At 39.4% G+C, this 25,191-nt stretch overlaps 1 protein-coding gene across 2 annotated transcripts in view; it reads right to left on the bottom strand.

Moving 5' to 3' along the window:
* The window catches only part of LOC144082292 (neurite extension and migration factor-like), a 61,495-nt gene that overhangs the window by 11,314 nt on the left and 24,990 nt on the right, over positions 1–25,191 (bottom strand). For both annotated transcript variants that reach the window (XM_077609338.1, XM_077609339.1), the window contains exon 2: positions 2,880–3,010. In XM_077609338.1, the coding sequence (XP_077465464.1) occupies positions 2,880–2,961 (82 nt within the window). In that variant the 5' untranslated portion in view covers positions 2,962–3,010. The remainder of the gene's footprint in view (positions 1–2,879; positions 3,011–25,191) is intronic.

Genomic DNA, 25,191 nt, shown 5'->3' with positions numbered 1-25,191 from the left:
CTTTCTGCCTCCAAACTGTTATCCTGCCAGACCTATATCTTGAAGGACACACCCTTCCTATGCCAGAATGCCTAGTTGGAAGCACAGTAGTCTGCCAAATTCCCAAATGGTGCAGCGAGGATTGCGGCAGTTTTAATGGGAGGGACTGGTAGCGATCTTTCGCTGCGATGCCTCACATTTGAAATTATTTGGACGTCAATCACAGTCAATAGCAACCAATGAGTTGAGTACTACAGTGGTCTCAACCTTCGCACATTTTCATTGCTCATCTTCAAACACACTATGTTGGAACTCACATTTTTATCTTTCCCAGTAGCGGACATTTTACTGGCCACCTATCCAATTTTTAATAATCAACATGCAAAATACAACAACAAAAAAATGCAGTTTTCTGAGTAAAGTTATTTGTGGTATTATATTTTGTTCTTGCAACTGTGTTCTGCATATGATCGAAATACCACATGTTTATAAACACATTAAATAAGTTTGTCCTTCATGTCATTGCCAATAGTTTGAGAAAGATTTTTGAAGTTTAAATATCCACCAATTTTGCAATGACCCCAATGTACACTAAAAACTAATGAAACATTACCCCCTTGGTGCAAGTAAATATTTCCAATACTGTTTTACTATAGTGGAGTGCGACAAAAAGTAGTTGATCTATCTATTTTATGCTGACTTTTTACATTTTTTATAGTTCCCCCTCCACGTGTGCCCTCTTTATCACTTACATCGCACTCAATCCACACCGACTTTCTCCCTGTTCTACTTGCTATCTGCTTCCTTTGCAACTCCCGCGTGCGTTATCCTTGTTATATCGAGGCCCTTACATTCACAAAATGCTGATGTAGCTGTTCCCTCAACTCAGCCACCTGGGGCGTTCGCTCAGCCAGCTGGTAGGCCAACTACAGAAACTGTTTGCTACCTATTACTCCATCTTCTCTAGAAGATACATCCTGTGTGAGTGCTGCAGAGAAATCAATAGAGCCAGTACAGGATGTTCGTAATAAGTGGTAAGTGCAGCATGATTCATGGCTGTCCTTTGCCCAGAGCTGCTCTTTATTCCTCTCTTACTTCTGTATTGTCTCCGAAGGAATTGCTTGTAAGTTGGCATCATTTAGGACCACCAAGTCATGTTAGAATTCTGAACCAAAATGCCTAACAAATGACCTTCTTACTAGTTTTGCACCGATATCATTTGTTGGTTCCCGTTAGCGACACTGTCAATATTGTAGCTCTCTTTTTAAATACTATAAATTACTGCATATTTACTTGCCTGTAAAGAATTAGTTATTATAGCTTGGTCAGACACTGCTTAACTCATTGTCTGCCATTGATGGCGGTAGGTGTCCAATCCATTTGATGTAGAAGGGTCGACATCGAGTGAACAAAGTTCATTCACTGCAACCCTACAAGTGATAAAACTGAGCTGCCAATCATCGAAAATCTCATTTCGTAGTGGGTAAAGAGAATTTTCCGATTTTGTGACCCTCCGCAATACTAATGACGTCATTTTAGTGCTTATCAGACCAGAGCTGCTATTCAAACGTGCATCCCAGAATTCTCCGCAACACAAGAAAGATGCGCAATGAGTTGCAGATGAAATGTCACTACTACAAAGTCACCGGGTTTGGAGATGTTACCTCACTTTTTTTCGACCAGTGCCAAATTGAATTCCAGGCATTTACATGGTGTTGAATTAATTCTGACAAGGTCGGTGTGTTTTGGAACTGTAGAAATATACTTAAAAAGAATTACTAACAATGTTGCCTTTTGTTAACTAGTACTCTGTCGCTTTTCATTTATAATACTGAATGATGTATGAGTCCTTTTCAGAAAGTTTCTTGTCAAAAAGATGATTGGAGTTTGTTCAAACTTTTCAACGGAGTGACTTTCCGTTAAAAACATCTTTCATAACAATTGTTTTCATGAAGCAAAACAGTGAATCATTAAGTGGATCTCTAATACAAGGCTCAATTCAAACCAAGTCCAGACAATGGAATCACCAGAAAATGTTAGCAACTAGTGTTAGTCTCACAAAAACTACTATATACAGTTTCTGTTGTGTTTCATAAAAGCTGCTTAGTGGACTAGTGGTAAGCACATCCGCCTCACAGCTGTAATAGAGGGTTTAATACCGAGTGGGTTCTGTATGGAGTTCGCGTTTTCTCTGGGTACTCCGGTTTCCTCCCTTATCCCCAAAACATGCATGGTAGGCTAGTGGATTACTCAAAATCAACTCAAAATAACTCAATTGTGAGCCAAGAGGGTTGGCCCCGGCGCCCCCACAATCGTTGTGAGGATAAGCGATACAGAAATAAATGGATACATTTCTGTTACGTTTATAAATATGCGCATATTTATGCTTATTTGTGCTTGTCGAAGTCCTGCGCAGTGTTGTTGGGGTGCTGGAGCCTATTCCAGCCAACTATAACATATACAAATATGTCTACTCAAATGCATTTACATTTTGTTTTTAAATTCTGGATTATTTTGTGGGATTCCAATTTTTCTAAAAACTTTTGCGAGCCTTTTGGAGCTTTCAAACTCATGCAGAAATGGTCGCCCACACAATGTCACTATCTGGCCACAGATCAAGTTGTATTATTTAAACACCAATTTGAAAAGCTAAACTAACTACACCAGGAATATAAATATAAAACATGTTCTAGCGGTTGCTGTCACGATCTTCATCGTATCAAAATAATGTGAGCGTGCGTGTTTGTGTCAGAACAACAATAAACGTAATTTGTCCTCTTCGCTCATTCTGACAAACATTGTTGATGCGCAAAGCTTTTTAAAAACGTCGGCGTGTCGCTAGAAAATTAAATTCCCCTCTCAGGAGGAACAAAAGTCAACAGTACATCGTATCATTTCACCTGTGTTCTCCACTGCAATTACATTATCTGCCTGGGAAGTCTTCACAATCAGTGTGAGACCGCTGCCTGTTCCCACGTCCATCAATACGGCTCCACGCTGCACATACTACACATCATTTTGACTGCCCCACCTGTTGAGGAGAGAGAGGGAGATAGACAAGGGAAGCCATCATTAGAGGGTGAATGCAGTTGTGTCTAATGCATGATGACATTAACGCTAGTATACGAGATTTCATTACAGCAAAGATACGCGCGAGGCTTCGACAAGCACAAAGTTACTGTTATTGAGGAAAAACATGACAGAGACATCAAACGGGCCCTGAGGGTAGCAAACCATCGCTTTTTCTTCTGTGTATCACAGATCCCAGTCGAAGATTAATTTAAACTTTGCCAAGCAAGAAAGTACACAGCTGAGATCACTATGGAAACTGCACCAATCTTCCCTATTTTAAGCTTCATTTAACATTTATAGCACAGTTGTTAACCTATGCCAACCTCACATAGGCAGCTCTGAGCATATTTGTTTATTGTAATTAGGCGACTCCCTCGCTCATATGTGCCTTGGCGGCAGGGAAAAGTAAGGCAGCTCAAAGAGGGGAGGATTAAAGAGATGTGGCTGAGGCGATGACAGCACACTGTGAACACTGACTCGTTTACGGTTGCGACTTATGGGGTGAGTGGGGAGTGCGGCGGGGGAATGACTGAGTGTCGATGTGGTGCAGAAGAGGCAGTGAACTGACGGCGGGACGCAGGTTGAAACAACACAGTTTCGCTTGAAAGGAAAAAAGAAAAGACAGACAGCGGTTGAAGTTTGTCAGCCAAGCACAGCACTCTCAAAATGGGTTGGATAGCACAAAAGCCATGTTTTTATCCAACAGCACACTTTGTTTTACTTCCCTACAGTGCACCTGTTTTTATGCTTCCTTTGTTGTAAAAGCCATATCAGGGCTTCAGGGGCAGCAGACGTTGTATTGTGTATTTTTTTTCCCATATGTTTATATGTTAGGTTTAATTTAGATATGCAACTATTTCCTGCCTGAGGTCATGAGTGAGATGGAGTGTGTCCTTAATGAATGCGGGAAAGAGGCGAAGTACACATGAAAAGAGTGGTACTATGAATGATCTATTCTATTCCTTCCGTGACCAAGCTTGAATGTCCTCTTACAATTTCCCATTGGAATGAATTCAGGGACGATATTTGAATTCTCATCCTAAAAATATTTCTTGTGTATGTGAAATAAATCAAACAGTGTAATGACAGATTCCAATTAGATATGTGAAATAACTTAATAACTCCATAATGTTGTATAAGTGATTCACTGTAGTTGTTTTTTTTTCCTACTCCAGTTCTCTCGAAACTCTAATTCTGATTCACAAAGCAAACCAACAAAAATGAAAAAGCGACCCAAAAAAAGTTGGGGCAGTTAAGGAGGTCAATATTCTACTGTGAATGAATGATTTATCTATTAACAACCATTTTCTATGCAGCCTTGGTTCTCATTTTGCATTTATGGCAGCTCACTTTTGACCAGAGGCAAGTTACAAATTGGATTGCTCATCGGTAAATCCAAGGGCATTAATTGGCAAAAAAATATCCATCTCATCTTGGTGAGGCCTGATTTATTAAAGGTTTGTACGTGCAAAAAATAAAAGCAGGCACATGCAAACAGATGCGCTTGCTGATCTACTAATTAATTGCCATCAAGTTTCATTTTGCGTGTTACGAAAGCAGATTCTGTGCCAACAAAAATTATTGTGACATATTGAAGCAACTTCTGAGTGCTTCTAAGTGAGCTGTAACTAGTCACAAGAAGAAAACATGCTGCAAGATATGACCTTTGGCAAAAGGATTTTCTGACGTGTTCCAGCTAAAACCACATCATTCAAAAACTAAAAATCGGGCTTATAACGAAGACAGCTTGTACTTTCATCACCTGTATAACTTTGTCCCATTGCTCCTCTTTGTTAAAATATTTAGTAAATTACGTTGGAGGTCACATGATGCCTTAATCTCGATGATGAGACAGCTATCACTATCACACAGGAGCCAGATAAAGGTTAAAAAAAAAAAAACTGTACTCTGGCAACGTGTACTGAACTGTAGGGTAAAGCATTTCATATGTGGAATATTAATTTGATGGCTGTCTTGAAAGAAATATGATGACATAGAATTAGGGCCAGGAAATTCATATTTGATTATTTGGCAAAGTGCTTGTTGTTAGTCTTTTCTTGCACCGCCAATTCTTCCCCCCCGAGCTCCTGCATTCCCTCTGTGGAGGCCTGGAGTTGCAGGATGACAAATGAGCCCGAGGAGGGGATCTAATAACATGATCTCTTCACGGTGAGAAAAGGGTGTCTGGAAGATTAAGACAGACGGTCAACAATAAGAGAAAGGGAGTGTTCAGCTGACTATAAACAACTCGTCTCTTTCATCCTATTGCTTCCAGATTTCATTAGCTGCCCACTGACCTGGGAGCACAAGAAGGCTGGATGAGAGCTAGCTACCTGAAGGCAATGCCGTTTTTACAGCAGTGGAGTCAGTGGGTGACTTCAATTCACAGGGATCACATGTGCACCTAATATTGGGTAGCTAGACGGCTCAAGCTGCCTGAGCGCTGAAAAGTCCAAGATTAGTCGCACATTTGGGGGATAATTTACACGATGACGCACAAACCCATTCAACTTGAAATGACTTGAAATGGTTTTCGTTCGAATGACAAAGCTCTCCCTTCGAACGACACTGCAATTCCTCACTAAAACAATACACTATTTATGCTATGCAGTCGGGGGCAGTGCAGTTTTACGCCGCCATGGCTGATGCACAAACTTCCTTGAAACTATCCTCCTAAACTCAGGTCCTGTAGAGTGGTTTACATTTTGTAACGTAAACGGAAGTGTAAAATAGAAACTGCAATACAGTTCCGGGTTTTGTGGTTTGATAATGGGAGAAATAGTACCACAGTTTCTATTGCTTTGATGAAAATCACAAAAAAATGTTACTTTACTGCCATTAACCTCACGACGTGTTGAAACTTCAAAATGTTGGGGTATGTTTAAACACAGTTTGTTTGAGGACTGAGAGCTTTGTTTCATAAGTCTGGAGTGGGTAGTGCGATAGTGTTAGACGTTAGCAGGTCAAACGCAAAGTCAAGAGGTCTTGGCAACTCTGGCTTCCTCCCACATTATAAAAACATATACAGTGCATTCTAAAATGTCCACAGGGTTGATTTTCTCTATGTGCCTTGCGATTGGATGGCGAACAGTCCAAGTAAAATGAGCTATGGGAGGCTTTACTTGTGAACTGAGTTTAATGAGGACATGCTTTCAAGAAAAAGTCTGTAGTTGCAATCACGTGTTGAGTTGGCATTTAGCTACTGTTTGACTAGACCTTTTAATATCAAGTCAAAAGAGCTGTAAATGCATGGGAAGAACGTCATCCTGGTACAGCTATATTAAAAATGAGATAAAAAGAAAAACATTTTCTGTCATCGTCAGTGTCAGCCACTGATATATATAGTAGTAAATCCAATATTGGAAAGAAATATAATAATCCAAACATAACAAATGGTCAAATTTACATATTATTCTTTTAAACAAGCCAGAAATAATTTGGAAGCCATTTTTAGTTGTTTTACTTCTATTAACCAGTAAGCTCAGATGAAATTGCAAAGACCAATTGCAAAGACATGTAACCACACAATGTCCTATTAAAAAAAGTATTTCTCCACGGTGGCATAGGCACCATACACAGCGGGAAGGCTAGTCAGGCCACAGAGGTCCTGGCAAACATCTGAGGGTGAATTGGGGATGTGTTGTGAGTGTGTGTGTGTGTGGGTGGGTATGTGAGACCTCTGTGTGTATGTGTGTGTTCATGGCCAGTTGCATCATGTGTTACACAAAGCCCCAAGGCCAAGCATTCACTGCACCAGTATGTGCTTGGCAGAGACTGCATATGCAATCACGATAAGAGAAAGAGAGAGCAAGGGAAATGCAGGCATATTGCAACAGTCCACCCCCTACCATTGAGTTCTAATAAGGCAGATGTGTTTATACGCCATATTCTTGATGAGTGTCCTACATGCCTCACAAATAATGCAAGAATTTCCAACTCTTACTATCTCCCTGCTAACTCAAGTTTAGAGTAGTTCTTTAATAGTGATAGGTTAACTGTTATTGGATATGCGTTTACATCGAAGTGATTTTCTCATGCATTTGGTCATGGGAAGAATCAAAACGGCATCAATTTTGACTGGGAGGGAAGAAGGAATATTCAATTAAGAAAACACAACACACACAAAATGAAAGTTCGGGAAAAAAAGTCAAAAGTATCAAGATTGGATGATATGAAAATATAAAAAAGCCGAATTAACTCTAACTGTCATGTTCACTATCAGCAATAGTAATGCAATTTTGTTCAAATAATCTAAAAATGATCGCGGGTTGGAATGGAAATAAAGCAGAGTGGTAAACACCCAAATAAACGATTTGGTCTATATTTGTACTTCTCTACATCTTCTGCACACGACGTGTTAATGTGCAAGCTGGATAACAAGATAAGAACATGTTTACTTGCTCTGTATCGAACCTATCTGGAGCACAATCTAATTCCTGCAAGCTTGGTTCACTGCGTGGCTCTGATTGGATCACATTTTTTCTTCAACGAAGCAGCAACAAGAGGGAAGGCTAGAGTATAGGACCATATTTAATTCTTGAAAACTCCAAAACAAGATCTATGTGAAAAGATTCTACTTACATACTTAGGGAAAAAAGGAGCCATTGTGTTCTTGGAGGGAATGAGACGAGGGCTGAGGACGAGACCCCCAGCAGAGGTGCCTTCAAAGCACTACAGGGAACACTGAACCAAATAGCCACCACCAGATTGGCTACTCATCGTTTTACGCAGGTTTACCATTTGAGAGATGGTACATTCGTGGTCAGAGGAAAGGTTGGACCACCTTTGTCATAGACAATTTATTGTCTGACTTCTAAGATTGCAGTTCATAGGGAGATAGTTCTGAACAAATACAGTGATACATCTAATTAAGAAAGGAAGACTGATTAGGATTGACCTTTCCTGTACTTTTGTTTGTATTTACTGTACGTAAAAAATATGATTATACCATTATAAAGTCCCTTGCAGTAGTACTATTCCATAGACCTTTAGTGTTACTGTACCAATGCTACTCAGCTGGGTATCAGAATCGGGAGCCAAAAAATGGCATCGGTACAACTACGACTAGCAGAAATACAACTCTGACATCTTTGCTCCGCACTTTCCAATTGGCTGATATGGTAGTGTGGGATTAGACTTGGTTGGGAGATTAGAAGTAGTGTGCGCATTTGAAGTTGACTCAGCCAGCCAAAGACAAACTGCACATTTGTAACATGCTTGCTGAGTGTGAAAGCACAGCGGAGAACATGGGAAGTCCAAGCAAAGCTGCCTTCTTATTCGTTCCTTTCTCACTGTTGCGGTAATTGTTGAGGTTGTTCTTAAACGCTGCACTGCGGCGCTCAGACTTTCACGTGAAGAATGTACACAGCATTCCCTTTGAGTTGTGTTTTCATACTACTCACTTCTGGGGGCAATGAACTAGAAAATGCAAAATATGTGTTGGTATATGTATAATAAGAGCAGCAAAGAATGTGTCAAAGATAAGAGCAGACTGGCAGTTTTAGTAGAGGATTTTACTTTTATTGCTTTTTGATTCATTTATTTCCTCCCGCTTAAACGAGGTCGGGCTGCAGGGGGAGCAGGTTTAGAAGGAAGGCTCGTGGATTTTGGGTCACTGCCTGTTTTATTTTGGGGCAATTCCAGATCATATCCTGTTGATTTTAGAGCAAATGCGGGTCATTTTTTGTTGAGTTGTGGCTGCTCCAGATCACTTTATATTGATTTTTAGGAATTGTAGTATGTCACTTCTTATTAGATTTAAGTTATTTCTTGTTTGTTTTGGATACGTTATGGGTCAATTCCTGTTGATTTTTGTTCAAATTCAGTTGATTTTGAAGCCGTTTCTGAGTCATACACTGGGAATTCTCGTGTGTTGTATTCAGGACTGCTATACACATTTTTTTTGGGGGGGGGGGCAGATCCACCAATTGAGTTTTGTGTGGGTGGGAGTTGAAATTCCATAGGAGTGAATGGAGAATTTCTGTGTTACTAAGTGACCATGAGAATTATGAGGTTGAATATGCCATTGAAAATGAATGTTTTTTTTTCCAAAAAGAATTGGGCTCATGAAAATGATTAAAGAATGAATTTCATTAAGTATTAATTTAAAAATTAAAGTCTGTGTCGGGTTAATTTTTGGACCACTTTTGAGTAAGCCCTGAAATCGGCTGTGTAATATGGGAGACTTTTAAAAAAGGAATCATTTTATAGGTGGAATGCGTTGAGTTTAGTCAAGTTATTCCTAAAATTAAGTGATTATTTTTGAAGGATGGAAGTACACATGAGGAAGGTGTAAATACTGACTGGCATGTCGTCATTTTGTCTTATTAAGTCGATGCGGCATGTTCCCGGGAGACACATCTGTCTGAAAAAACACGACTCCACTATATTCACTCGCCTTTTGTGCTGTTTGCTCCCGTGTGGGAGGCGAACAGTGGCTTCGATGAGCTTTTTGCTTTTGAAACCACCATTTATTGCTTGTGCCCTTGAGTCACAATAGAAAAGATGCTTCTGCGATGCCATCTAAACAAACAGAAAGTCCCATGCAGTAAATCTTTAAGGTGACCATAAGGTATGAGAGATGAGTTGACACTAGAGCTGCCACAAAACATTATTTTGATAACGGACAAATCATCGATTATTTTAACGATGAGTCGACAAATCAGCTCATGTATAAATGATGTTGTTTATCATTATATTAAACTGGGCTAAACAATTTCGTTGAATATGCACACTGAAACCAAAATCTATGAACTGCAAAAATATGGAATTTATGTTTATACATAACTCTTATTTTTGTCTTTTAAAACGAAAGAAGAATTTGTTCATTTGAAATGTCAATAATTTGCTTTCATCAAAAACTACGATATATTATGTAATATTTACTGTTTAAAAATGTTTTTTTAGTGAAAAAAAGAATATTTACAGTTTTTCCCTTTCAAATAAAAAGGAAAATATTGACTGTTTTTCACACGTTTATTTGAAAGAATATTTTAAAATAAAAGAGTAATAAAAATATATAATGATATTTCTATTAAAAATACATCACTCCATCATCTGAGCTAAAATTATTTAAAAAATATTTCTTTTGTGTCTTAATTCAATTGCGCAGCATGTGCGTGAATTTCCGTTTCTGTACAGCAACACTAAGCGATATATTTAATCAAAATCCCTCACTTAAAATCTCTAACACGGGTGTGGTGATGGAAGAGATGTGGCACCTGCTTTCGATAATCATCGTCTATCAGATGCTGCAGAAAAGCCCGGGAAGCGACTGATATGCAGAGATTCACGGTGGATCAGGATAAAAAATATAAGAGGATTTTTATCAGGAAAGCACATAACCTGCATAACCTGATGAAAAAATACCACAAGACCTACAGAATGGAAGGAATATTACGCAAATTTAAATTATACGCAGCCACTCTGTTTAATGATACGTTTGAAAGAAATCATATGCTGTTCATTCACAAGGTAGTAATTTGTCCATCCAATCTTTAAAAAAGGGTATCTTTGGGAAGAATCCTGCCGAATGAATGGGAAATAAAAAAATATGTGATCGCTTTAAGAAGTTTGTCCTTGTCATGGAATATGTATTGAGGAAAGAGAATATAGAGCCATAAGCACCATTCAAGAAAATATACACAAATCCACTTCAACAACCGCATGAAACCTTCTAAAAGCAGGCAACAAAAATAAATAACATGCAACTATAAAAGACATCTTTTTCACAGTGGTTTTTGCCTGCGGCATGTGAATGAAAATAGAGTTGCACAGTTCTTCCTTTTAAAAAAAATGCCACAGAGCATCACCATTAGTCAACAACACACTGCTACTACAATCAAAATTGGCAATGACTATACGTTCCACAACTTATTACATCATCTTGAATTTCCAGAGTACGGGATGAATAAAGTTTGATCTAATATAATATAATCTTCCTTAAAAAAAGGAAAGTTGCCTGTTAAATAACAACTGTGAAGAAATATTTTTTTTTAGGTTTTGAGAAACATTTGGAGTTTTGCGTCGTATTTTTAATTTATTTTTAATTCACTGCAATTTACCGCAAGTGGGGCGAACCAGGACATTACCCTTTCTGTAAAGTGTACACATCAAGTCTATTTTTTTCTGTTTTAAATGCATACATATCAAAATAAAAGCAAGTGTATCAAAATAAGGTTCCTTAACCATGGATGAACTCAAAACGGAAAACCCTTGTGGGCCGGACAAGACCCATGGAGGGCCTATTCTGGCCCTCACGCGACAGGTTTGACACCAAGCCTTTAGCTTGGGTGTAACTTCAACTGACTTGAGGGGCGGGTATCTGGGTTTCCACCTGCACGGGTGCTGAAATGCTGCAACAGATCGTAAATGTGGCGTCTGACTATCTGGCCTTTCTGCTTCCTGCTGTGTCATCTCACCGGGCTCATCCTGACCCCTAACGCTTGTTAATCAACTTGATAGATGATCATGTCATTACTATTTATCCCCCTTTATGCAGTGTCAAAATCTCGCCACCAGATGTCCGTACATTCTGTACCGCTGTACTGACCTTTGTCTCGTCGCTTAATGAGTTCCCGGAGCACAATTCTCTCAAGGTGTCACTTGTTGGAGTTGTGACCACTCAGGCAAATGTAACAAGAGCTGCGTGATGAAATCCGTGTTTTATAAGAGCAGTGTCTAATATTTTGACCATGTGCAACTGAGGAAAATAAAAGAAACATTCAATGGTAGGGTTTAAAGCAATTTTGCGTCAGAGTCAACTTCAACAAACACGTATACAACTTCATCTGCATTTAAACGGGATTCTATAAGAATGATGAATGCAACATCCATGACTCTGCTCTGCATTTCATTACAACAATTTCAAAAATGATTTTATGACTACATAATCTGTTTTCTCTCTCTCTTTCTTTGTGCTTTCTCACTGACGGCGGTAAACAGAAGGACACTGAGAGATAAGAAGAAGAGAAATAAGCAGGGGACAGTTCAAGACCGAGCACAGCAACAACCAATTACAATAAATCACTGCACATTTTCATAGAGTGTGAACACTAAGGGTATCAGCCTCTGGGTGCCTCCCGATACAAAACAATTCGCGATAAAATGCTCACGACAATGATTATCCCACAATACAGCAATGATCAATACACGGTTCAGGAAATAAATCTATGATATTCTACCATATAGATAGAGAACAGAAAATGAACAAACTCATTAGAAAACAGAGCAGACATGCATTCAATGTTCATGTTTGAGTGCCATTGATGGGACTCTCACTGTTTTACCCTGTTTTAGTGGCAGTTCGACATTATTCTTGTCTATATCTAGAAAATGTTTGGTAGCAATCTGTTGGTTCCGTTACTAAACACCGTTTAGTAAACAGTGACATCTTTTTAAAACAATTTATCGATTCTTGGCGGGAGCTTTTCATTAAAGTATCCAATAGTATACTCAATTACAAATGACCACATTGATATGGTACTCGGACGTTTGGTCGCCGGACGTTTGGTCACCCGGACGTTTGGTCGCCCGGACGTTTGGTCACCCGGACATTTGGTCGCCCGGACGTTTGGTCGCCCGGATGTTTGGTCGCCGGACGTTTGGTCGCCGGACGTTTGACAACATGACAGAGAGTTTACTGTTGAAACCAGCTCTCAAAATTATATTCATGAGAGAGAGAGTTTAATATCTAAATATCTACTGTTGAAACCAGCTCTCGAAATTATATTCACCCGGGCGACCAAACGTCCGGGCGACCAAACGTCCGGGCGACCAAACGTCCGGGCGACCAAACGTCCGGGCGACCAAACGTCCGGCGACCAGACGTCCTGGCACGCATTGATATATGGTCACACCCTTACTACCACATGTTTACTACATTGTGTCAGTCATACATGTTCCCCAAAACAAGAATTGTTCCTGGAAAAAAACAAGAGGACTAAAACAGAAGAAATTTAAATAAGGAAGGTGCCCTGACACCAAATGGCAATAGGAAAGAACAGCAATAAAACCGACAGTGGGCAGGCAAGGTGTTAAAAGTTGATTAGGTTGTTAAAGGTCACATTGTCGGGCCTCATCAGCTGTCCCAGTGGAGCGCAAAAACTAACTCTGGGAGCCTCCACACTGCTGCTAATGAGACAGAAGAGAAGGTATCGCTGCTAACATATGGATATATCCAGCTCCCATTTACACGTATTCTCTCATGGTACATACGACTACCTGGCTCATAATGTGATGACATTACAAAAGAACATCTTGCCTCGCCTCAAGTAGATGGAACAAGAGCTGCACAAAATCTTACAAGATACAAAGGGGGGGAATGTGAACAAAAAAGCATCATTGACATTTTAAATGTTTTTACATAAGCATCACCATTACAATGAACTTGGGAGAACCCGGATAAACTCAAGAACAGTCGGCAACTCAGTATGCTAACCAGGTGTCTATCTACTGAAAGTTAAAAGTGAGTGAAAGGATGTTCACTGCCGCAATCTATTGGTTGTCGCTAAAACTTTTGCTTCGACATTAAAGCAAAAAAAAACTACATTTTTTTTTTCCAGATCTACCTGATTTTCCGGACTATAAGTCACATTTTTTCCCATAGTTTAGCCTGGCATGTGACTAATACTCAAGTACAGCTTATATATGTTACTGTTATTATTTATTTTTAACGATCAAACTTGTTTTAAGGCTGTAAATGTTAATGTTACAATAACAGATGCTTGTTCATTATTTATGTTTTCCATGTACCAGTTACCAATTTCATCATACGCAGTTTCTGGGTATGATGACAATTAGGCTTTTGTCGAGTCAATGATGATGACAAAGCCTATGTCCGATTATTATTATTATTATTATTATTTAACAATTTTTACTTTAAAGTATTTTTGTTCTTGGTTTTCGATTAAATAAAAAATTGCCCCTCTCTAAAATGCGACATACTCCAGTGGGATTTATTTATACTTTTATTGTTCTTTTTATTCATTTTTAATCATATTTGGTGTAGGTTTGGTCTTCCATAGTGATGACCTCTCACGGATTTGGACTCACTAGTCTAAATGGTCAAACCAGTTATAAATATTACTATCCACTGCCAGTACGACAAAAAATTGTATTTTCATCCCACCTACACACACATGCACTCACAGTTCTAGTATAAACAGGACATACAAATTAGAAGCATGGAGTTTGTACTCAGTACTGTTTAAAAAGTCGCTGATATGTGATAACTCCTGATGAATACTTTGAATGTATTTTCCTTTCAGAATGAGAGCCAAGACTAATAATGGCCTTCAAACAAATCCCTGTGCATAGCATGCTTTATATTATCTGTACAATACAGCAAGCACAGAGCCATTTGCGAGGCAATTATCATATTTCCAGCAGCTGCATTTATTAAAGCTTCACCTTGTTTGCCTTGCTGCATCTAAATCAGGCAGAATGGATTGGGGACCACTATTTTGTTAATACTGAAATAATGTCCTATTCGCATGACAGCCAAGGCACTCTGTCAATGTCTGTTTCTGTCAAATGCATTATATGCTGCAGTGATCAATATTTTTCATCGCCACCACTTTGTTTTACCCCTCACATTAAAGCACCTCAGTAATTGACATTTGCACAATTTTCAGGGTCGCTACCTTTCTTTGCTTTGCAAGTAATTATTAATGTATATGTGCACAAGTACACGCCTAAGTACATGCCCTCTACTTTCAACGCTATTATACTGAAGAATCTGGACGATAACGGCATTTTTATGTTTTGGGGCTATTTCCACTTCTTGAATTGACGCAATCATGATGTGATTGTAGTGTAAAACAGGTGTCGTCCTCTGGGTTTTGTAATAGTCAATGTTTTGTAATATGGAATCTTTTACATGAATGGAACTGCCATTATGGTATTGAGCGGTGCTTCTTTTAGTGTGTGCGTGTGTGCCCAGGCCACTGGGGAAGACAACGCAGTAAAATCAAGTCATTAACAACTTGAAGCCGTTTTTTGAAGAATGTGTGCGTCACCATATATGTAATAGCGCCCATATTTCAATTTTTTTTGCCAGTGGAGAGAAAATCACCTGACCAGCGTCATAAATCGACCAACATTTTCAGTAGTTTTTTGTTGTTGTTGTTTTTTACTAAATTTATAAATTGTACACATTGTAACTTGGTGTTATTTTAACAAAGATTATGATTTCAGAAAATTGATTGGTTTTTCTTTTCGGACTGCTGATGTAAGGCAAATAAGCTAAAGGTGAAAATGGGGAACTTAACCTTGTTTTTAATAAAATACTTGATCTTTACTCATTTATTCTGTTGCTTTTGCGACAATATTAATCGTGAGTGATCACCCCTTTTGACAACAAATTATGGAATTAGCAGCCTTGGAGGATCTTCACTCAATCTATATAGGTTTTTATATATAGACCCCAAACTAACGGTTACTTCTTCAGACCAAAAAAAGGATTAAATTATGGAATCATTTCATTCTAAGGAAAAAATATCAACACACCGTTTAAAATGTAATTCTCAAAACTAACACCTGAATCAGATTCCATTAGATCATTAGTCTGCAGTTCAGTGGCCTTTTTACAACCAGCTGACTGAGTTGAATCATGGCTCCAGCATGACGAAATTGAAATAACAGAGAGGATAATAACATTTCTTAAAAAGGGTAAATAATCATGCAGTGTTGCAAAACATGTTGGTTGTTAACCGTCAACAGTGATTAAAATCTGGACCAAGTAGAAACTACTTGGGAGGTTTGTTAGAGGCAAACATACTGAAAGAAAGTAATCAATGCAACGAGACAGAAAACAGAGCAATCTGTCTTAAAAACAACATTCATTTTCCCTACCACTTATCCTCACAAGGGTCGTATAACAAAACAAAATTAGAGTCAAAGTATGTGGCTGAAATGTGAGAAACCTCCTAAAGGAAATGGGATTTACATAGAGAAATGCCGACCAAAAGCCGTCATTAGTAAAAACTTAAATTTTTTTTAACAATCATTGATAAAATGGCACTGTATGAGCAGCACTGCAAGTTTATATTGATGTTTTAGACATATTTCTTCTGTCATTAGTTGAAAGGATGTTTAGAGATGCCGAAATCTTTTTGTAAAGAAATATTCATTTATGAGAGACACATAAGGGTCATTTCATGGCCTATAAATAGTCAATCCAATTTCAAATCTGTGGTGAAGTGAAAATGGTCCTTGACAAGGCTCCAAGCGACAAAACTGAAGTGAAGGAAGGGTGCTGATTGTCACTCAATCTTAAGTCTTGCCACAAAGACTACACGCTGTGATTCCATAATTTTTCCCTCTGCTTGGTTTGATAAAGAAACCGTTACTACTGACAACCAAACCTTTTTTCTCTTCATTTCTAATAGTGTTTCTTAAAGCCTGAAAGTTAAAGCCATTAGACAACATTTAACTTTCGTGTCAGATCCATGATTTCTTTTTCATCCACAAAATTAAATAACTGACCAGGAGATCCACCGGGATATACTTTTTTTTGCCATGGGTTGTACAATACACATAACCTTTGAATACTAAAAAAAACCTTTTGAATTGAAAGTGAAGTATTCCACAGACAAGATTGCCATTGCCTTATTTCATATTTTTGATATTGCCCATGAAATACTGAAAATGAGAATCTACACAGACTTCTACTGTATGCGTAAACATAAATTCATATTTTCAAATATGACCACTGGTTTGAATCTGGTGTTAAACCCTCTGTATTTAGATTCGAGAAGGCATTACATGATTGGAAATGTTGTACAATGATACATATCCCCAAATCCCCTGGAAAATTGAGGTATTTTGAATAATACGGGTCATTCTTACATGGAAATGGGTCCTATAAATATGAAAGCTAAAAGTCTACGCTTTAGTCACATATTTACCCCAAACAACAGAGAAGGATCTTTTCAATGTAGGTGCACATTTGTGTGTTTCCTTTGGCTTGCGTGTGTATGATTGCGTGCATGTGGAATCGAAGTCCCTCATAATGAAACGCCCTTTCAGATGAGCTGGATCACAGGGTAAGGCTATCAGATGTGATGGCTGCCATTGCCGGGCTCATGCTGTGTAATAGCCAATCACAGATATGAAAACATCTTTCGAGCACATCTTGCTCCTCACTTGTACTGTAGCGATTTTAATTTAGAATGGCACATGGCCTGCAAGATCAGACATGCATTCAGGGAAGATTGAGGGTGAAAATATGAAGACAAAATCACACTCACTATCAGTGTAGGCTACATCGCTAATCAATAGCAGTACACTTTGTCCTCCCTAAAAGATAGAGTGGGTTTATTCTCACCATCTTGGTGTGCTGACCCACTGATGTCTATCGGCGACCATCCCTAGAGACATATTAGTCATTGACTCATAGTAGGACAGAGCAAATACATACAACCTCATATGACCTCTGCCCCGTGAGCTGAGATGACCCCCAGTTAATGAGTTGTGTGTTTACCAAACATCTGCACCTTTAGAATAAATATATCTTAACCCTGACCACAAATGGGAGTTAGGTCATCGCAAAACAAACACAATTGGTAAGTAGCGTGGATGTTATCTTAAAACATTCTTTCTGAAAATGTTGATTATCATAATAATCCTGCCTTAAATAAGAGAATGTGTGCTCGGCTCAAACATAACGATTTTAACAATTTTATGGTAACAATGTCTCTAAAATAGTAATTGGTTCTTAAAATAGTTGATTTATTTGATGTTCACTTGGATGTTGATTAATCGATTAATTAATGCAGCCCTACTTTAATGATGTCATTTTAGTCACACCTGTGACCTGAGAGTTTGAAATTTCAGTTTAGGGTCTACTAAAGGAAATTAGTCTAGAACCCAGGGTATCAAAGGTTGACGAGATGTTTCGGGCCGATATAACAGGATGACTGCTGTGTTCACTGCTTGGATTATAATCTTTGTTAATTGTAATATTATCCCAGCTAGTGTTACAAAAGGAGGTGGCAAAATATATAACTTCTAATATGGACATTATGTAAATAATGAATAGTTGCCATTAATAAGGACCATGCTTTGAAAAAAAAGTATAGTAGCCTCAAGTATCGGCTAACAAAACCGGCTTTCGAAATTGGCACTTAGCATTTTTTTATTCGCCATCGGCCTTTGAAAATACCATAAAGGTTGACCTCTACTGGGCATCATTTAATTTGTTCTGCACATGAGGCCATCATACTCATATGGATTGGCAGACAAATTGGCACTCCAAAGGAAGCAATACTGATGACGGAGACACACCGCAGAGATGAGTTTGCGTATGAATATTTGTTGGTATCTATGTGCCAAGTGATTGGTTGGTGACCAATCAATGGTGTACGTGACCTCAATGTCAATTGCGATAGGCTCCAGCTCACTCACAACCCTAAAAATGACAGGAGGAGAAAATGTCGCCATGTACATCCCTACACATGAGAGCACACCAAAGCAAGTGATTAATGAAATGACCCCTGAACGCCACACTAACCCTCCATCATCAAACACACTAGAATAGCACGGCTATGTATATATACGCATGAACCTGCCAATTATTCTGCGCCTTAACGGAACCTCTCTCCATCTGAGGTGTGATTGGAATAACAACTATTCTCCAAAGCATGCCATCCTCCATTCCCTGCGGGGTATCATTGAAGCTTGCAGGGAAGGAAGGAAGGAAGGAAGCATGACAAGGTAAGGGAGAGGATAAGTCCACAAAGGGTACAACGAGTATAATATCAAACCGTTTATTGAGGTCTCTCCTTAGGTGTTTTCACGGAGACCCGAATAGGCAAAAAAGGGGTTAAAAAGGGGGGAGAGTTGAGGATTAGGTGAGGACGGAATGACGGGAGAAAAGTCAAGGCTGGGGCTCCCTGGAAGCGTTCCGAGGCAGAGGCACTGTGAGAGTGAGTGCCGTCTGAGTGACACTCACTCTCATACCCACCCCCCTCTGGGGAAATAACCCTCTTAATCCAGCATGCTCTTTCAGATAGACAAGATCCCCCCTTCTTCTCACAGCCAGGATATGAAACGCTCCCCCTTGCGATTCAAATACCTGGGATAAGGGCTGGAAATCTAATTGACAACAATGTGACGCCAAACAGCTCAGGAAAGACATCAACGTCTTACGGTTGCCTTCTTTCAAGCAGGCAAGGCGAAAAGCCATTGGTTGCTCACATAAGGAAGTGACCTGCCATTGGGTCGCTTGTTGGGAGGGGGCCTGACACAAGTGTTTTAAGTCTTTTAAACATGTTTGGACCAAGACACTGTGACCTGATCAGCATACATGCGCTTATTTGCCACAAAGACACATCATGTTACAAACACTTGCAGACCGAGTTAATTAACACTCGACAATGCCGGCCGAGGAGAGGAATCAATAGAGTCAAGGCGGGCCTGGTCGCAGCAGGTCGAGCAATAAGGCCCTCTTTTTCAACGCGAGCTGGGGGAGGTCTTTTTCTCGCCATACAGGAAAATCACTCCACAATCAGACTGCTTGGTACACAGAGCATACTGCAGAGCATAGATGTGCACGCACACATGCACAGTGTGATATTATATTAGCATTACAAAGGCTTTCTCACCATCTGTGTCACGCCGCGTTCCCAAGCTCTGAGAACTGATGTTTCCATAGGTGCTGTTCTGATGGCTCCAAATGACACACATATTTATTAGTGACTCTCTGACAGTAACCAAATCAAAGCACTTTGGCTATTTCAACATGCTACTTTGTGTGCTATTCATATACAGAGGTACCTTGACATAGAGTATTAGGTTTTATCTGGTTTTACCTAGTATGTGAAAAGAGCTGCCTTTATTTCGGTGTCAGGGTCTGTTCCATGGTATACTAAAATTTCAAATTGCATGTTTTGAAGAAAAAAAACTAATCTATATAAAAATACACAGCAAGTGCTGGTATGTATGCTCATTTTAATGACCATGAATGCGCCTCACAAAATGCTAGTGGGCTAATGCGATTAATTTCATCTCAACGCAATCAACAGTCAAAATCAGTTACATTTGTAGTGATTCACTTGATTGCCGATTTCCCCAAGCAATCAATCGGTGCGCTTTTAATTACAACATTTTCAAATACAGTACTATTATTAATCAAAATATTGAACGGAATCAAAGTATGATAGCTGATTTCCAAATGCTGTTGGGCTAGTATGAGACTCACTCTAAAAAGTATCAAGTCTGAGTTACCTCATACCTAAAAACAAACTTTTTTTATCAGTATGTACGTATGTGAGAATTAATATTTTTAAGTAGTCAATTATCGATTGGCGACCAATTTAGGGGTTAGTCTATTCCACCTTTTGCTCAAAGTCAGCTGCGATAGGTGAGAGCTCACCCATTACCAAGAAGCAGGATAAGCCTTCGAAAACGGATGTCTGTATAATCCGCAATTCATTTTGTTAGTATCCCAGCGACAACATCTCCTAGTATTCACAGTCAAGTTAGAAAGGAATTATAATGTCTAGCCCACACTGATTCCCAAAATGTGCTGATTTTGTGACCTTCTCTACAAGAGCGGTGTGGAAAAATCCTATAAAGAGCTATGTTCCGCTCAGTAAGAGCAGATAGAGCTCAGTGCTTTAGTCGGCGGTCGGCAGGAGTGAAAAGACTTGGCTCGTTCACACAGCTCCCCTTGCTTTCCACTGTAGCCTGTTGTCACTAGCCCCTGGGCCGACGCCAGTCGCCTACTTGGCAGAGAGAGGTGCTGTACAAAGCAAATGGCAGAACTGGTAAATAATGCTGATAGACTGTGATACAGAGAGAAGCGGATTCTTTCTTCTACAATCCACTTTAGCGAAGAGAACGCCGCCACCGTTTGTCCTAATCACTTTGAAAAGCCGGGGAAGAATTGATCTAGCCTTTGTGTTATCGTACATGATGAACAACAAATTGCTGTGAGGTCTGCCATGGCAGGCGTTACAACAGGAGCAAGTAATTTACCACTGAAGTTGAATGCTAACAATCACGCAGAGGTAAGAGGGGACGGCGGACACCGTTGGCAAACAATCATCTAAGCGGTGATGTCTTTAAATGAAAAAACATTTTGGGGACAAATACTATTATCTTCATGACAAGCTACTGCACCAATGAGATGACTTGGATTTCAAATTGTTATTGTCATACATATAATCATCAGTCACAAAGCAAGAGAGGTGGGAAATTACCTTTCCTGCATATCTACATAACTACAGTTGGTAAGTTATTAGCGCATCTGCCTCACAATTCTAAGGCTTGTTATTCAAATTGAAGTGTCTGCCTTCCATTAGAGAGTTTGCATGTTTTTCCCATGTATGCTGTGTTGGTTTTCTTTCACATCCCAAAATATGCATGTTAGGTTCAACACTGAAAAGTGTGACTGTAATGCTATCTTGTCTGAGAACGGCTAGTAACCATTTCATGGTGTAAACTGCCACTCACTTGAAGGCATCTTGGGAAAGGATTGAGTAAAATGATAGTACGAACCTGCCAAAAATGAAAATCTGAAAATCCATGATCAATTTTAGTGGTGTGGTTCCTCATCTGGGTTTGATTGAACACTGTGAGTCAGTCTCAGAGGTTCAGTGAGTCTCCTAATGTCTGATTGGTATGATTGCGACAGGCAGATATGAGCTGCAACTCAACTCCAAATGTTCATGTCAAATCACTTGGCCATAACATTTAGTGTCACCAAATTGTGGCCCACACTTATTGCTCAGAAAGCCCTTGAGATAGCTCTGTATATAGTATCTGTGTGAGCAATTTTGTCAAGGATGGCAGACATAAAAATGACGCAAAGGGAACAGACTTTTTAGAGTCTATGAAATAGGAGTGGCACTTAACAAGGTGAAGACAGACCATGATTTTATTATGGGTTCATCTGCTGTCTTGTCACCTCAACCTGCTGAAGTAGTCGGTTGCCAATCAGAAAGGATTTTCTCAAAACCGTTTTCTCAAAATGCCTGCACGCATTGGAGGAATACTGGCGTTTATTTACCCTTCTCACTAGAATTACACATCAAACTGAAATTCTGTGTGTATTTTTTTTCTCAGTCTATTAAACTAGAATCATTCTGCTGGGGAGCACATGATGTTGTTGTCTGTCGTCAGAAGGCAACAGCGAAATCCACACTGAATTCCAGCCCTGTATTAGCGGGTCAAATCCAGCAAGCGTGTACACCTGCGGTACAAAGTTTTGAGACACTTTCGAATCCTACTGAATGATTGAACTGCATGAGGTGTTGTTGCCAACGATGTGGGCAACATGCGTCACATTTGCAATCCCGAGCTTGGTATTGAGCAGCAAGCAGGGACATCTTTTCCACACCCGTGGAGAAACCTTTGAGACAGTTAATCATTCAGTAGGGTGGGAAAGTGGAACCAATCATGCGCCCTATGACTATGAGTAATGTTTGCCATGCTGCGAAACATACTTTCTCGCACCTCAACATGAAACAACACATATATTTTTCTACTGTTTTGTGGGGGAGAATGCTTTTTAAAACACTTCTTTGTATTGAATCCGCAAAACATGAACCGTAAAGTAGCGAGGGATCAGTAAAATTGCTTAAATAGTAAACAAAAGTATACTAACCTTAATTTCATGTCAAAATGTTCATAAAAATGAACTGGACACACTCGTCCTAATGTAGTTTACAAATTAAGATACCAAGCATCACTGTAAAAGTCCCTTAGTAATTAGTAATCTGAATGTAACACAGCTAAGAACAGCCATCCTTGCAAAGACAGCCTCGTGAGAATGAATGTATTCTGAGATTAGTGCACTCATCAAACATAATATATCCACCTGTAGAAGACGAGACAAAATGCTGTGCATAAATGGGAGGCACTAAAAATCCCCTTTTGTAAAATTCCAAGAGGGAGCAGCCATACACAGCTTAAAGCATGATGAAAGGAATGGAATCCAGCACAGCTCCCTGTGTCTAGATAATCAAACAAGCCCGTCACTAAAAGCACAGCATTCACATTCAATTGGGGAAAGTTGCTGCAGTCTGAGACAAGGGAAAGATACAAGGAAGAAATGCATTCGTGTTGAACTCAGTGGGAGCTTAAAAGATGTGTTTTATCATGTCCCCCATTAGACAAAAACATTAGCTTGAAAAACAGACTGATTGCTGACTTCCAACCGCAATTTACAAGGCCTTTTATCTACTGCCAATTTGGGAATTTATCCCAAAAAATCGGACAAGGGGCTACTATTATTTATTGAAGGCCGATATAGCGGGCCAATATATGAACTTTTTTCACTATCAGCAATCGTCCAATATATATATACATATATACACAAAGTATCGCGATATATCACCTTTTTCGCATCCCTAACATGTAGCAGGAGATGACAGCATTTTTTCTGATGTACGTTACAACAACTAGATATTGTGTCAAAATGCAGTGTGTTACAAATGTACTTATAAATCCATCGTGTGGTAATTTCCAATGGGAATCCAAAGGAAACAATAAAGATCAAATAAAGATGCAGCCCCACAGAAGACATCACAGCAAGAGATGACAGGCACGGCATGGAGACTGCAGATGATGACGATAACAGATCATCGGCAAGATCACAACATGTCAATTCATAGAATATTCTTGTTGCTACAAGCCGTCACCTTGCGCTTCTTCATCTTCACCGGGAGAGCGCAGTGAAAATGAATAAAATATCAAGAATAAAGCAGCAATCCCTTTCATCACTTATAGAGTAGCTAGGGTCAAATAACATCAGTCTGCGTCAAAGAGGGCAGGCTTTTACACTTGGACTGCAGTGTAGTGGTGCAGCAAAACAGGCCTGGCAACAAGGCGAGAGTGTGAATGCATAACAGCGCACAAAGCGGCACTGGGAGCGCAGAGCGAGAAGGGAGCGTCTCGCTGACAGAGAACAGAGAAAGAAAGAAAGCACTGATTCCATGCAGAGCGCCGACACATGACACAGCTCATGACCGCTTGCCGGTCTGTGCAGCCATCACACTCAAATATATTCAAACTGCACTCTTTTTGTACTCAGTCCCTGGGCTATGCAAACCAACAGTAAATGTATTCGCCATCCACTTCAAATGTAACTTAGCATAGCAGCGATATTCAGAGATAAAAAGGCTATGATAAAAGAAATGTATCGTTTTAGTCGGGGGGTTTTTAATTGACAGTTCTTCCTGACCTTTACATGCAGAAATTATGACTTTTTTTTATTTAACTCATTGGCTGCAATTGACGGCAAATGCTAAATGCTAAAACATAGTCCAAAACTTCTAGTTCAATCCATTTTGACAGCGAGGAGTGGATTGGCCTAAAAAGATTGGAATTAAAAGTTTTCCATGGGTTTTCAGGGAAGATGCCCATTTCTTTTAAAATTGATTTTAATTTATTATTTTTTTATGGGTCACTTCCTTTAATTTCCTGGCTTGTAGTGGGCCATTTTTATAAATGTATGAATTGGATTTTAATAAATAAATATAAAAAAAATTCAGACGAGACACATTTTGAAATTAGGAATGCTTTTACCAGTGGAAATGAATAGCGCTTGTTGTTGTTGTTGTTTGTTTTTTGCCCAATTGTTTTTTGCACAGCTGTAAAGTTGAAAGAGAGCCTAGCTGTGTCCCATTAATTTTTGGAACATTTTATAGTTGGAAGAGGCTGAATTGAACATAATTAGTAACTTAAAATCCTTGCGATTCCCTGGCAACCAGCTCAGGACGTCCCCCGCCTACTCCCCAAAGTTGGTTGGGAAGGGCTCCAGCACCCCTGTAACCCTCGCCAGTATAAGCGTAAGGGACAATGATGTTAATAAAAGTGAAAATTAGTATCATTCTCAAGGATGACTATTCACAACTGCTTATACTGTTATGACTGCATAGTGTATGAAACAAGCAAAGAAAATGCACCACTCCCATAGCAGCGAAGATGCAGATAAAGAATTTCTTTTCATTTCAATGAAAAGTGAACAGGCTGTAGTGGCTTTGACACCGTCGGAGTGTGATCTTTACACATGGGCGTATCTTCAAGGCCCTTTGGTGTGTTTGCACATGGGTGACAGTGCGAGAAAGTAAGTGGGTGTATTTGCTGGGCTCTCTGTCTTTTTGTATGGGAGAGCGAGAGTGGCATTGACGCAGT

This window comes from Stigmatopora argus, chromosome 9, assembly GCF_051989625.1.
Source record: "Stigmatopora argus isolate UIUO_Sarg chromosome 9, RoL_Sarg_1.0, whole genome shotgun sequence".
In the NCBI taxonomy this organism is placed as follows: Eukaryota; Metazoa; Chordata; class Actinopteri; order Syngnathiformes; family Syngnathidae; genus Stigmatopora; species Stigmatopora argus.
This window is presented reverse-complemented; position numbering and strand designations above follow the sequence as displayed.